The sequence below is a fragment of the Sinocyclocheilus rhinocerous genome, unplaced genomic scaffold (genome assembly GCF_001515625.1).
Source record: "Sinocyclocheilus rhinocerous isolate Xijiao unplaced genomic scaffold, SAMN03320098_v1.1 scaffold8178, whole genome shotgun sequence".
NCBI classification, from domain to species: Eukaryota; Metazoa; Chordata; class Actinopteri; order Cypriniformes; family Cyprinidae; genus Sinocyclocheilus; species Sinocyclocheilus rhinocerous.
Genome location: NW_015663584.1, coordinates 182,602 through 198,229, shown reverse-complemented (window position 1 = coordinate 198,229; position 15,628 = coordinate 182,602). Strand labels below are relative to the sequence as shown.

The window sequence follows — 15,628 nt, the reverse complement described above, 5'->3', positions numbered from 1 at the left end:
ATTTAGACAATTAAAATAATGTAATCTATATATATATATATATATATATATATATATATGTATGTGTGTGTGTGTGTGTGTTGTGTGTATGTATGTATGTATGTATGTAAGTTTATTGAACCTTTAGATAATATTTTAAAGTATCAATAATAATAATAATAATAATAATAATAATAATAATTGATACATCAGGTTTTTATGGCTCATTTAGTATGCTATAGTAAAAATATGGAGGAAAAAACAGCTGTTTTATTTAGAGGCCCAAACCGAGCAAAAATATGCAATTTGGTGCACATGCTGATATTTATATGGCAAATAAGTATGATGAAATTCTGATGCTTGTAATATAAATCAATGCAATCTTTGTAACAGTATAACAGAGTACTTACATAAAATGATATAAATGTCATTTGTGACTCTATATCTCCCAATAATATGTGACCCTGGAGCACAAAAGCAGTCTTAAGTCGCTGGGGTATATTTGTAGCAATAGCCAAAAAAACATTGTATGGGTCAAAATTATTGATTTTTCTTTTATGCCAAAAATCATTAGGATATTAAGTGAAGATCAAGTTCCATGAAGATATTTTGTAAATTTCCTACTGTAAATATCTCAAAACTTAATTTTTGATTAGTAATATGCATTGCTAAGAACTTCATTTGGACAACTTTAAAGATGATTTTCTCAATATTTTGATTTTTTTTGCACCCTCAGATTCCAGATTTTCAAATAGTTGTATCTCGGCCAAATATTGTCCTATCCTAACAAACCATACATCAATGGAAAGCTTATTTATTCAGCTCAATCTTAATTTAAAAAATTTACCCTTATGACTGGTTTTGTGGTCGAGGAGGGTCACATATGTCTTAGTAAGACGATATTTAATCCTTAGTTTGATGATCAAAGCTCTCGGTTGCAAAACATAATGCAACATAATGATGATTGAGAGATGAACAGATAAACGTTCCTCAAAAGCCTGATGATCATATTTGATACTCACATTTCAACATGATTTGAAATGTGCTGCTTCAGTCCAGTAAGTGTTCATCATGAAATATTTCTAACAATATAAAAGTTATTCTTACGTTTACTTCACAAAAATCAGTAAAGATTTCACAGCAAAAAGACACGTGAAGCACGAGCTGAAGGTGCACTTTGTACAATTGTATTAAAATAACTTTTATTTGCTGAAAAAGTATGAACTATCAATCAGACGACGATTTTATCTCAGTAACAGGCCATAATTGTGCACTTTTGCTCGTGGAATAAATGAATCGTGGTCGACTGCAAACAGCGCATTTCTACAAACGGCTGGTACTGTAACTGAAACTGCTGCTTTTGCATGATGCTGCTTCCATGCCGCTTCGTGTCAGTAATAGTACAAGATGACAAACCAAAAATGATTGTTGTTGCATTAAACAGAAGTACCTTATTGAGCTCCACCTTCAGATTGTACGGATCACTTCCATACGTGAACAGCGGTTTCTTGAAGCGTTCGACTGCCCGCTGCTTGAAGCTGTTTTGTGGAGCTGGTGGGAGCTAAAAACAGAAAATAGGAGTCAAAGAGACTGAAACATTCTGGAAAATGCCTGAAAACAGACTCTAAATTACCTGAGTTATGAATATAATCTTATGCAGAAGTTCAAGAAGCCTTTGGTTGGGATCGTCAATTTGTCGAACTTTTCTCTGAGATAAACAAATTCCTGCTGATGCTGTGAATGTGTGAGAAACACAAGTGAAACCAAAGAAATACCCTGATATTTTTAGCTATTTAACATTTAGTGTGAGAACACTGTTACTTTTACAAAAACTATATAAATGAGTCAAAATAAAATTCACAGAGCATCTCATATTTGTGCATATGAGCAAAACGGAGACTTTTTACCTGGTCGTGCTTTTGCTTTTTGACAATCCGCACTGCCAAATGCAAAACAGAAAGTCTTTTACTTTTACATTGTAAAAGAAAAGAAAAGAAAAGAAAAGAAAAGAAAATTATTCAAGCTATCCCTCTAATTGTGTAAAAAATTAGAACAGAAAGACATCAGAAAGCATAAACTCACCTGTTCAGCTCATCAGAACATTTAACACTGACATTCCCAGACATGTCTACACATTTTAAGAAAGGGAAAATAAAAAAGAATTATTTCTAAATTTAGAAAAAAAAATTATATATATATATATATATATATATACACTGAACAAAATTAAAATGCCATCAATAAAATGCACTTGTGTTCGTTGTCCATAACATACGCCTGCCCATACCATAACCCCACCGCCACCATGGGCCACTCGATCCACAACGTTAACATCAGCAAACCACTCACCCACACGACGCCATACACACTGTCTGCCATGTGCCTTGTACAGTGAAAACCGGGATTCATCCGTGAAGAGAACACCTCTCCAAAGTGCCAGACGCCATCGAATGTGAGCATTTGCCCACTCAAATCGGTTACGACGACAAACTGCAGTGGATTCCGATGTGCTTGTACTGTGTCTTTTGCGACGGCGTCGAAAACGTCTAGAAAGGAGAAGGCTGTGGGTTCACCCTATTCTACGGCTATGCCACACCTGTGAGGTGGATGGATTATCTCGGCAAAGGAGAAGTGCTCACTAACACAGATTTAGACAGATTTGTGAACAATATTTGAGAGAAATAGGCCTTTTGTGTACATAGAAAAAGTCTTAGATCTTTGAGTTCAGCTCATGAAAAATGGGGGCAAAAACAAAAGTGTTGCATTTATAATTTTGTTCAGTATATATACACACACACACACACACACACACATTCTTTGCCTAGAAACATACTTTACACAAGTACAATCTTGGTGGTAACAAACCTTAGTACTCAAGAACACAAGAGGGCGCTAGAGTCTAATATATGTGCCATTAAAGCAGATGTGTTTTTATTCAAATAGCTGCTACTGTATGTTTATAAGATCTAAATACTCAGCAAGATTTAATTTGAGCAAGCATTTGTTTACACAGCAACTGAAACTGATCAAATGCAATTTAGCATTTGCGTTACAATACTTGTGTAGAGTGTTTCAGTGCTAGAGCAGAAACTGATGTTATTTGTATATTACAGATAAACTCTGTCACCTTGGCTTCGCTTTTGTTCTGCTCCGTTTGCTAAAACAGATACAGACGTTTCCAAACTCTGAGTCTGTGATCCATCTTGTTCTTTGAGGCCAACGCTCTGAATCAAAAACAAAATTCAAAGAGTATTCAGGCTGTATTTAGGTTTATTTATTAAAGTGCCCCATTATGCCATTTTTAAGTTTCCTAATATTCTTTTGGGAGTCTCCCACAATAGGTGTACATGCATGCAGGGTCAAAAAACGCTTTTGTTTTCTCAAAATATTCATTTAATATCGCCTCATTTTCCAACGATTTGTTCAAAGCAGTTCAAAGGTTCAGTCTCTCTAAGCCCCTCCTTTCCCTGAGCCTACTCTGCTCTGATTGGTCAGATGGCCCAGTCTGCTGTGATTGGTCTACCGCGTACAGCGCGTATCAGAAACGATACATCCACTGCCATAGTTCTGTATTTTGAACGCTCGATAGATATTTATCATACTTACAGGTTGTGATTCATCTGATTCAGATTGTTTACATTCACATACAGCTACATTACAGATTGCATGAAAGGCAATACTGGAAACAGCATAACAGGAGCACTTTAATCGACAGTCAGGTTATAATAATGAAGAAATGTCCAGTAGTTTATTAACTGAACCTGTTGCAGTGGGCGGCACATCCTGGTCCTGTTACTCTCCAGGAAGTACTTTTGCGCTCTCTTCCTGTCTCGCTCTGCCCTTCTCTCCAGTGAATTATAGGATGCACAGAGATTGTCCACAAACTTCATCATTATATCTGAAATTCTGGAGCTGACCTCGATGATGTCAGGACGCACGTCTGCGTTTGGAGTCAAGCACCTATCAAAAGCCAAAGAGAATGTGTCCTATAAAGGTGGTACATCTTCTGAAAACTAAGAAACCAAACTAAAAACTACATTTAGTGACTGTCGATGAAGAATAGCTATAATGCATGCCAGAAAATACGAGGAAGCAACAAGACCACATTTCCTATCATTCTCAGTGACAGCATGGGAAGATTAAAATACACAAGATTTTTCTCCACAAAAACTGTTTTCAACACTGATAATAATTAAAACCATTGTTAACGGTTGAGCACCAATACAAACTGATAATAACTGAGCTCGAAATCAGCATATTAGAATGATTTCTGAAGGAATGTGACACTGAAGACTGGAGTAATGATGCTGAAAATTCAGCTTTGCATCACAGGAATAAATTACATTTTACAATATATTCACATAGAAAACAGTTCTTTTAAATTGTAATAATTTTTCACAATATTACTGTTTTTACTGAATTTTTGATTAAATAAATGCAGCCTTAGTGAGCAGAAAAGACTTCATACATGAAAGCAGCAACTCTCCAGGAAATCATACCATTTAATCATGTCAGTCACTCTCTCAGAGAAGGTTTTGTCTCCTACTGGCTCATAGACCGCTTCCACAATCTAAACACATGAAGAACATGAGCAAGATCAGATCAAAACAACCTGACAAGCTTTATAAATGGAAAATCCCACACCGAATCATATGGAAGTTCTTTTAAAATGTCTGAATAATTGAAGAGTTCATTAGCAAAAACCGATAAACGCCACTTTAAAAAAAAAAAAGAGCTGATGCCGTGCATTATTCTCCACATATAGCGCGATCTGTATGGGATTACATCTCTGCCACATTTCTGCGCACGAAAGATCATATTTTGAGCGCGCAAAAGTGCGTTTTACACGCGCGCAAACTGAGTTTTGTGGAGAAAATGTTTGTCTTGCAAAGAAGAAAGTATTTCGAGCACACGAAAATCAGTTTTGCATTTAAAATAAGTTTTTGGATGTGTGCAGACCTTCTCTTTTGCGCATGCAACGATTCACTAGCTTGCTCACCTGATGCCTGCCCTCAGTGCTCTCTAAATGCCAACGGCTCGCTTGCTCAACACAACCCAGCCTTACAATATGCCATAATTCCAGCCAATCAGAGACGAGGCTGCTAAATTCTGATTGGCTGCCTTGACAACCACTCACAACATTCCTTGCATTACCTCAACAGCAGAAGAGGAAAAATACAGTGCATGCATAATTATTATGTATTTTAAATGCAAAATTGATTTTTGTGCGCTCAAAATACTTTTTTCTTTGCGAAACGAACATTTTCTCCACAAAACTCAGATCGCACGCGTGCAAAATGCACTTTTGTGCGCTCAAAATATGATCATTCGCGCACAGAATTGTGGCAGAGATCTAAGCCTATAGATCTGAACCCTAAACACGTTTTGTCAAAAAAGCTGGTTCACGTTTTACTGCACGTTTTACCGCCCTTGTTGTTTTTGAACAGAAGCCGATAAGTCCATTTTAGCGAATCAGCGCGCTGTATTCAGGTCAGGTGACAGGTTACTTTTACTTTGAAAAGACGTGCTAGCTGAGAGGAGTTTCGTCAAAGCTGATCGAGGATGGATCATTTCGACGAACTTGATGAACCTGTGATATCTTCTTCAGGGCGAAAAAGGAAAATAAAAGCTGAAACGTTTTCACGGAACTTTGCAAAAGCAGTGCGTTACAATGGTGAGGGAAAAGCTCAGTGTATTGCGTGTAATCACATCCATACAGCATATGATCACAACAACAACAACAACGTTTGTCAGGCATCTACATTGACTTCTGAGGAGATTACAAAGATTAAACCAGTGTTTTTTGTAGTTATCTGCTTTTGCCAAAAAAACGACTGTTGGGAGTTATCTGCTTATGCTATAAAACAAACTTTTAATATGTAAAAAAAAAACATACTTTCAATGAACTTTAATTTTGTAAATTACCTGTATTTGTTTAAGTTATTATTGCTTAATCAAAACAACCCAACTGCAGTTTGATTGATATTACTTGGAATGCGCAATTAAAAAAATGTGATTTCTGAAAAAATTTATCGTTATCGGTTATCGGTTTTTGCAAATGAACTCCTCAATTCTTATCCAATGCATTGCCTCCCCCGGATTTCTTCACTATGTGGTAAACCCGTCACCTTGGTAGCGAGCGAGAGCATGTTTGCGCTAAAGAACGGAGGTGTGAGGGTGACCATCTGATAGAGGATGCAGCCCACGGCCCAAACATCTGCCTTCTCACCGTACGGCTCGTTCTTCACGATCTCTGGACTGACACACAAACCAGACAAACCCAGAAAATAAGCTTCACCTCAAACTCCAACACATGTTCAGCTGGTTGTATTTGAGAATCGCAAATGAAAGATTTCAGTACACACCAGCAGTACAGTATTGTCCCAACCACTGACGTCAGCTTACTGTTCTCCTGCTTCTGTTTAGCAAGACCAAAGTCAGCTGGAAAAAAGATTATATTGGTTATTATGTATACAGTGTGAAGCAGTGTAGAAGCCTAACAGCCCCTACATACACTATACCTATACTTACATATCCAGCATTATATATTCATATGATGCTCTGGACAGATAAAAGGTGATATTAACTCACTAATAGTGACTTTATCTCTCTCTCCGAGCATGATATTATTAGGTGTGAGATCTCGGTGGATGATCCGTTTCTCCTTGTGTAAGTATCTCAAAGCCAGACAGATCTGTGGAGTTTTCAATATGAACTTACTTCACTTTTATTTCACATTTCTCTTGCTCTGTGTGAGTGTCGAGCTGCTCACCTGTATGAAAATGTTCCAGACTCGCTCCTCGGTGAACGTCTGCCGTTTCTCTTTGAGAGAGCTGAAATGTTCAGCCAGCGGAGCTCCTTCTATGAGCTCCATCACGATATAGAGCTTATCAGCTGAGACAAAGACAAAAACAGACAGCTGTAAAAGATACACACACACACATGCATATATATATATGTATTGTAGATGTATTGGTGTCCAAAAGTCTGGAAATCTGGGGGTTTATCATTTATGCTTGGAAATATACAAAAAGTTTCAGAATTTTCAGAAGACAAACAAAATATTAAAACATTCTCAAATTTCATGTTCATTTTTTTTTTACTCAAACGTACTATTTGTGACCCTGGAGCACAAAAGCAGTCTTAAGTCGCTGGGGTATATTTGTAGCAATAGCCAAAAATACATTGTATGGGTCCAAATTATTGATTTTTCTTTTATGCCAAAAATCATTAGGATATTAAGTAAATTTCCTACTGTAAATATATCAAAACTTAATTTTTGAACTATTTTTGAATTAAGAACTTCATTTGGACAACTTTAAAGGCGATTTTATCTCAATTTCGAAAAATTGACCCTTATGACTGGTTTTGTGGTCGAGGGTCACATTTGGAAAGGAAATATTTGTATTAAATGTGAAAGTATCACAGACATTTGGACTTCACTGTAATATTCATTATGTGCATATAATTAAAGGTGCAATAGGAGATCTTGGAAAATGCTAAGCTGATGACGTATCCTGTCTGCGCGAACTGGGTGTGCAGAGGTATGCTAATACATACGTTGACAGGCAGGTAAGAAAGCTAATTAAAATGCTCGGACCGAACGTTTTGATTGGACGAACATTTCTTGATCCTACGCCTTCCACAGAATATATAAATACAGACAAATACATTTAGACCACTTAACTTAATGATTGCTATCGGGATGTGAAGAGACTTTCAACCAGCATAACAAAAAATGCTTCTGAAGACAATCACCTATTGCACCTTTAAATATAAATATTAAATATAATACAAAATTTACATAGAGTACATACCTTCTAAAAATGTTTTGAAGTATTTTACAATGTTTGGATGCGACATCTGAAAGAAATGAAGAATTATAAATGACAGCTTGTAAATGAGCTAAGTGTTTGTGAGAATTCCAGGGTCAAGATAAAACGATAAAAAAGAGAAATTATATTCTGCTTAATGAAAATTATTTCAGGACCATTACGTTTTTTAATTGTGACATTAATTTACTAATTAAAATGATGTAAAAATGCAGTAATGAACATCATCGTTTAAAATACACCATGATTTTATATATTTATTTATTTATTGCATTACAGTAATGAGAATGTGCTTATTTGACAAGGTCATTGTGCAAAAATCTTCATGCTTAAAAAAATAAGATTTATTTTCGTTATGAAAAATATTATTTCTTTTCATCTTATTATTATTATTTTAGGTTTGAAATGATTTAGCAAAATGCATGATCTGTGACTTTCATCGCTTTGACCACTAGAGGGACGTCTGAGCTGTTTCTGACAGAGACTCCATGTATTCACCTGTTCTTTAATGATGGTCATCTCAGACACAATCTTCTCCACGCTGCTGTCTCTGGACCGCTTGTCCTTGCCAAAGGCCGGATTGTGAAAGTTCACCTCCTTCAGTGCCAGAATGTTCTGTCCGCTCTGTTTACGGACCTTTGAGAGGGAGCAAAAACAACTGTGAATGGCTCAAATGAACTATTAACTAACACAGCACGAATAAACAGCGAAGACGGTTCACCTTAAAGACGCTGCCAAAGGCACCGCTGCCCAGATGGTCCAAAACTGCATAACCATTGATCACTCTCAGAGGAGGTCGGTTCTGGTTCACCGTCTCTATGCTTTCCCTGAGAACATCCAATTCCTCCTCCTACAGAACAGATACATGGATGAAAACAGATAAACGGGCCAGAGAGAAAATATTAAAGAGAGCTTTGACCTTTCTCTCTAACTAGTTCAGTGCAAAAGTTTCAATTTAATGTCGGAGAAGCAGCAGGGTCAAGGAAGACAACAAAGATCATCACTATCTTACCGTTAATTTTGCGATTTTCTCCTGCAGCTGTTCATACGCGGTAATGTCTCTCACATAGTGCCCAACGTCAATAAACATCTCGAACAACTCTGGAGAAAACAGTCTGGAACAAACAAATCATTTGCACCAACATCATTTCATTTAGATACAAAAAAAGAAACAAAAAACATTAAAATTGTAATAATTTCAATAAATAAATAAACAAACAAACCACCTGGATAATATGAATAAAATACAGAAATAATAAATAAAAATGGAGAAAACAGTCTGGAACAAAACAATAATGAAATTCATAATTTCATTTAGATACCAAAAAATAAATAAATTAAAATATAATAATATAAATAAATAAATAAACCACCTATATAATATAAAATACAGAAATAATAAATAAAAAATTTAATACATTTCTATAAAATAAAAAAATAAAATACCTTTTAAAGTGATGTCTATTGCGTTCCATACTAAAAAGGAATCGTAGGGCCCTGAAAGCATAACACTTCAGAAAATAGTTCAATTATTATGTGATAAATACTGTATCTTTCATATTAAACCTGCTCGAGACTGTAAATCACATTTGACGTACCTGTAGAGATTTAGCCTGAGAATCTTTAAAGCTTTGTAGCAAAATCAATTTGCCAATTATGTACACACCGTTCTCCTAAAACAGAATCAAAGCATGTAAAATACATAAATATGAGATGAATACAAATTGCTGTTTTCGATTCAAGAGAACCATGAGACAATGAGAAGCGGACTACCTGAACCACATTATGTGCTGTTGTGTCGTCCAAAACAAGCTCAGTGATCGCTGCACAGCATGCTGGGAACAGGGATAGGAGTTAGTGCTTTCATTAGTTGTGACTTCTAGAATGCAAGACAATGCCGAATGTATTCTACTGTGGGAAAAGTCATCTCGAACACAGCCATATTCGTGCATTCGAGTGAATCTCACAAAAAAAACAAAAAAAAACTCCATTGTTCATACCCCACTGTACATGCATCTCACAGTATATATTAATTATATGTATCATAAACATATATCATAAATAATAATGTATATATGTATATCACAAATAAATAAATAAATGTCTCAAAGGAGTAAAAATAATACCTCCAATACCTCAAAAAAATAGCAAAAATAAGAAATATTTTTAATTAAAACTAAATAAATAAATAAAATAAATACCTTTCACAGAGGAGTATTTACCTTCAAAATATGTTTTAAAAAAGAAAAATAATAATAATAATGAATAAAAATTGTATCGAGTCTGGTCTTGATAGATGACAGTTGATGTAAATTAATAAAATTTTTCATTATTCGTTAATTTGCAAAGGAAATATTTGTATTAAATGAGAAAAATATAAAATAAAAAGCATTTTTCTAGTTATCTCAGACTTTTGGATAACCATAAATATATATATATATATAGATAAATTCTGTGCATAAACTCATTGTAGGTATCATACATGCTGCCCATCAATTGATGCAAACTGTGCATCTAAATATGCTTAACATGTTGTCTACTACAAAAATTAGCTGTATGTTAAACTTCACCTTTTAGGATTTCCTACAGGAAAGCTTATAATGTATAACTTTTTATATAGTCTATCTATTAAGCCCTGTATATTGTCTCATTTTATCATTATCATTAGTAAGTACCACTAAATTAATAAATTTGTGTATTTTCCTGTGCGTCCTCACCTGCCTGCAGATTGATGGTGTTCTCCGCTGTCTCTTGAGGGCTCACCTCCGCCGACACGTGCTGTCTGTGTATCCTGCCTGCCGCGTTGGCGCTGGAAAGCGTTTCTATGGTGGAGCGATCGGACACATACACTCGTTCTCTGGAAATAAAAGTTGTGCATGGCTTTAAATTAATTTAAAGCTCTAGAAACTAACATGAGCGAAAGGCACTGAGACTCACCCGTGTAAGATGCGCAGCAGCTGTTGCACGCCGCCCCACGCCCGGATCTCACCACTGGTGTCGGGGTCCTGACACAGCTGCACGAGAGCCCACACCGCGCTCCACAACAGCTTCACGTGCTCCGAGTGCAGGAGACTGAGCAGCACCGGCACGCCGTCACACTGACGCACCTGATCCCTGACACACTGCACCGAGCACAGCAACCTCAGCAGCTCCGCGCTCAGCCTGAGAGCACACACATATACACAATGACAAATAATATCCAAATTAATTCAAATTTAAAAGCCATTTCTGTGCCACTAGAGGTCCCACTAATTGGTTTGATGACCTATTTCAAAAAATACATAACATAAAATATATTATTTTTGACCAATTTGTTTTTTTTTTATCAAAATACAGTAATATTGTATATTATAGTTATATTATAAAATATTTCAAGTTTTTATTTGAAAATGTATTTAAAATGCAATTTATTCATTTTATTTTAAAATAAAATTTATGTTCTTCAGAAATCATTCTAATATGCTGATTTCTTATTATTATCAATGCTGAAAACTGTTGTACTGCTTGATATTTTTGTAGAAGCCATGCAAAAAAACATTCAAAATTGTAATAATTTCAGTAAATAAACAAACAAACCACCTAGATAATATGAATAAAATACAGAAATAATAAATAAAAATGGAGAAAACAGTCTGGAACAAAACAATTAGCACCCACATAGTTTCATTTAAATACCAAAAAATTAATAAAAAAATTTATTAATTAAAATGTAATCATTTAAATAAATAAATAAATAAACCACCTATATAATATAAAATAATTAATAAAAAATGTAATACATTTCTATAAAATAAAAAAATAAAATACCTTTTAAAGTGATGTCTATTGTATAGATATATCTAATAAAAATCTAATCAATGTGGGTCTGATTTACAGCAATATGTTAATTGCGAGAAGTAATTACACTGCAAAATTTAAGTTAACAATAGTAGCAACAGTCACAAATTCAATGCAAGAATGCTCATGCAATCCAAACTTCAAAACAATTTCATTCATCAACACACAGAAAAATGACTGCAAAAGAAATCAATAGAAATAAAAATAAAAAAACACCTTAAGTTGTCAAACGAATACTTACCTTTTTGAAAACATGTCATACTCTTGTAATACAACTAGAAGATGCTCCACAACAGACAGCTCTCCGATCTTCTCCTTGCATTCTTGACTAAATGAGAAGTGGGATTATTGATTAAAATCCATCATGCTCATGCAATTGCTGTAGATATATATTTCTCATGAAATAAAAGCACCTTTCAGCCAGTGTGGTGAGAGCCAGGAGAGATCCTAAAACCACACTACTGTCCCGCGTAGAGAGCAGCTTCACGAGTGTCTGTGCAAACGAAAAATTATTTACTGTAAATCAGTGTCATTTCAGTATATCTGATATGCTATTATAGTTTTTGTTAATTAGATTTTATTTTTATACTTTTTGTTTTTACTTAATAATTTAATTGTATTCAGTTTTAATAATTTTGTTGTGTGTTTGTCAATTGTATTCGTTTTTTATATGTCTATAGAGTATCAGTGTAAATTTAGTATTTGGCATAAAAATATATTTGTATTAATATTTTTATTTTTCATTTTATTTGTAAAGTTTTTGCAATTTTGTTTTGTGTTTTTGTCATTATTATTATTATTTTAATATGTCTATATATTTTTTTCAGTTTTAGTTTTGGTTATTTTAGTACATCAAGTTAAACTAAATGAAAAATGTTGCCTTGGCAACTAGCTGGGAAAAAAAAGAATTTTAAGTTTTTATATATTTAATTTTAGTTAACATTCATTTTATTTCAAGCAGCGAAAAAATTTAATTTTTCATTTTATTTGTAAAGTTTTTGCAATTTTGTTTTGTGTTTTTGTCATTATTATTATTATTTTAATATGTCTATATATTTTTTTCAGTTTTAGTTTTGGTTATTTTAGTACATCAAGTTAAACTAAATGAAAAATGTTGCCTTGGCAACTAGCTGGGAAAAAAAAGAATTTTAAGTTTTTATATATTTAATTTTAGTTAACATTCATTTTATTTCAAGCAGCGAAAATGTTTTTTTTTTTTGTGGTTTTAATTACAATATGATTATAGTATTTAAAATATCTATCTATCTATATAAATAAATAAATATTATATATAAGCATTCAGCTCTAATACACAAAAAACTACAATCTGCTGTTTGAAGAGGATTTACATGAATAAAACACATACCTTATGTGCACCACAATTAATAATCCACTGTCTTTGTTCCTCAACAGAAGACAACTTCTGAAACATATCTGCGGAGCAAATGATGGGAAAACAAGCACAGCAAGCACACATTATTCTTCTTGCGGCTCGTTTCCAATCTGTACACACTGTGTAACATACTGCAGCATGTTTGTCTCACATGTCATTGCAACCAGCTGCTCGATTTCCAGCGTCTGTTCTCTGCATTCTAGATACACGGTTGCAACCGACTCCATGTGCTGAAAAACATCCAATGAATTTCCACACGCTGCTGTGCATTTCCAACATTTGAACATTGTGACAATGTTTACCTCAGCGAACTGCCCAGCACCTTGGAGTTCAAAGAAGACTTTCTATAAGAGGACACAGAAAAATATAAAAGACAGAGTGTCAGAATCACTAGTATTTTATTTAATTCCAACAGGGTGTAAACAGCAATAGCTATATTATAAGCTTACATAATATAACATAAAAGTAACACTTCACAATAACGTCCCATTAGATAACATTAGTTCATACATTAACTAACAATTAGCAATACAATTTGTTACGGTATTTATTAACCTTTGTTAATAAAACTACAACTATTAATTTTTAGTTCATGTTAGCTCAAATCCATTAAATAATTTTAACAGATACAACTGCTGACTTTAATAATGTGTTCGTAAATTAATATTAACTACGATTAATAAATGCTTTAAAGTTTTTTTTTTTTCATTTTTAGTAGTTACCTAATATTAACAAATATAACCTTATTGTAACGTCTTACCAATATAAATGTATCAAATAATATAATAACACACTACAGAAGATTAACACTAATTATGCTGTTAAACTATATATAATGATACTAATGCTTCATTCTATACTATTTTTTATAATATGTTATTAGACCAACTGTGTATATAGTATGTTAATATTTACAATCAGGTGGATCTGCCTTTCTATTTTACATTTTATATCATATATATTTTATATACAGTATTGTCTTTAAAAAATAATTGGTTCATGTTGCTGCATTGCAAAAATACGAACTTATATTTATAATGAATTTAATGTATTTAATCTTAATTTTAATGTAATTTATTACTCAGTTAAATAACTTATACGGATAATTTCTTCATATTAGCCTATTAACGATGTTGTACATTGGTTCACATTTTTACAGACTTTTCTAAAAGTGAATGATTTTTAAGCTAATATTAAACTGAGATTTTGGATCTCACCTGGTGAAGAGGATCCCTGATCAACAATCTCAAGCAGTTTAAAACTCTTAGGATGTTGTCTGAGGAGGAATTTTCCAGCCAGTTGCTAAAAACAAATAAGACTGGTCTATAGTGATCCATAACTGGCATACATCATCAGCATCATACTCATGAATACAGACCTACAACCGAGTCTGTTATTGATCAAGGCAGTGAAGATGTCCAGGAACAGTCTGTGATGTGGCTGGTCACTAAAACACCTCTGATTTCTGTAGGTCACGCTGTTAATGACATGAACGTTAGTTAAAAAAATGCAAGAGAATAAGAGCAAAATGAGCAGATAGCATGTGCACCTAAAGTTATCCAGCTCTGATGCTTCGGTGCTTGTGCCGTTTTTCCGGTGATCAGGAACATTTGAGGAGTTCTGAGGCTTCCGTCCCTTGGATTGAGTCAAAGATGAAACCTGAGAAGGTGAGCAGAGATGAAAAACTACATTAACGATTGTGAAACCAAACCCACGTTCAGAATTTAACTGAGAATAAAATCGCAGTTCAATTCCTGATTTTGAATTGAAGCAGCAAAAAGAATTGTAATTCAAATGAGGCGGGGCATAGAGGACCTACAATAATGTACAGTATTTGAAAAATAATGTGTTTTTTGAACATTAAAGCATGTTAACATATTCTGTTACACCAAATACACAAAATAATGATCTTTAAAGAAGCATCATATGACCCCTTTAAGTAATCTGAAAACAAAAATTAAATTTCAATTAAAATTTATTGTCAAAATTACAATTTTACCTGTTTGGATACTGGAGCTGTGATCAGTGATAAAAGTCTCCTGAGATCAAGAAGCTCCCTAAAAAGATATTTTAAAAAGACATTATAAATATCAGCAGAGAAACTAAATTCACATCAGTAGTAGCAGTAGTTTTAGTGAAGGCTTACTTGTCTTTAGGTTTTGGATTTGGTCTGTTTGGTCCTCTAGACTTTCTGTCTTGGAGAGGCATGTTGACTCTATCTTCATTACTCTCATGTCTGCAGATCAATAAGATGACAAATATTTCAGACATTGCTTTTTCATGCACTGGCCAGTTTTGAGATTTTGGCCTATTTGGCTTTTCAAAACACGTTGTTTCAGACTAGTAGAAAAAAAAACTTTTTTTTTTATTACACTTTATCTGTGTGTGTCTGTAGGTTTCAATTACAATACATATCTTTAAAGGCCGGGTTTTCACAATTTCTCTTTTTTTCTCCACTTCAGCAGCACTTAAATGTGATTTATTTTTTCCTGACTGTTGACAGTTTTTTTCTGATTTATGGAGTGAAAAAAGTTCATTTGTAAGTCGCTTTGGATAAAAGCGTCTGCTAAATGACTAAATAAATAAA

At 33.9% G+C, this 15,628-nt stretch overlaps 1 protein-coding gene across 1 annotated transcript in view; it reads right to left on the bottom strand.

Moving 5' to 3' along the window:
- The window catches only part of nek10 (NIMA-related kinase 10), a 17,498-nt gene extending 2,099 nt beyond the window's left edge, over positions 1–15,399 (bottom strand). The window contains exons 1-30 of the mRNA XM_016539322.1: positions 15,188–15,399; positions 15,041–15,098; positions 14,591–14,700; positions 14,420–14,518; positions 14,259–14,343; positions 13,344–13,385; positions 13,193–13,271; positions 13,015–13,082; positions 12,062–12,141; positions 11,890–11,976; positions 10,749–10,973; positions 10,529–10,668; positions 9,585–9,646; positions 9,410–9,484; positions 9,258–9,322; positions 8,824–8,926; positions 8,533–8,661; positions 8,310–8,447; positions 7,797–7,842; positions 6,752–6,873; positions 6,571–6,673; positions 6,345–6,420; positions 6,108–6,237; positions 4,479–4,549; positions 3,741–3,939; positions 3,107–3,203; positions 2,062–2,107; positions 1,887–1,918; positions 1,613–1,713; positions 1,430–1,540 (exon numbers count right to left, since the gene is read on the bottom strand). Of these exons, the coding sequence (XP_016394808.1) occupies positions 1,430–1,540; positions 1,613–1,713; positions 1,887–1,918; positions 2,062–2,107; positions 3,107–3,203; positions 3,741–3,939; positions 4,479–4,549; positions 6,108–6,237; positions 6,345–6,420; positions 6,571–6,673; positions 6,752–6,873; positions 7,797–7,842; positions 8,310–8,447; positions 8,533–8,661; positions 8,824–8,926; positions 9,258–9,322; positions 9,410–9,484; positions 9,585–9,646; positions 10,529–10,668; positions 10,749–10,973; positions 11,890–11,976; positions 12,062–12,141; positions 13,015–13,082; positions 13,193–13,271; positions 13,344–13,385; positions 14,259–14,343; positions 14,420–14,518; positions 14,591–14,700; positions 15,041–15,098; positions 15,188–15,312 (2,904 nt within the window). The 5' untranslated portion in view covers positions 15,313–15,399. The remainder of the gene's footprint in view (positions 1–1,429; positions 1,541–1,612; positions 1,714–1,886; positions 1,919–2,061; positions 2,108–3,106; positions 3,204–3,740; positions 3,940–4,478; positions 4,550–6,107; positions 6,238–6,344; positions 6,421–6,570; positions 6,674–6,751; positions 6,874–7,796; positions 7,843–8,309; positions 8,448–8,532; positions 8,662–8,823; positions 8,927–9,257; positions 9,323–9,409; positions 9,485–9,584; positions 9,647–10,528; positions 10,669–10,748; positions 10,974–11,889; positions 11,977–12,061; positions 12,142–13,014; positions 13,083–13,192; positions 13,272–13,343; positions 13,386–14,258; positions 14,344–14,419; positions 14,519–14,590; positions 14,701–15,040; positions 15,099–15,187) is intronic.
- Positions 15,400–15,628: the final 229 nt, after the last annotated feature.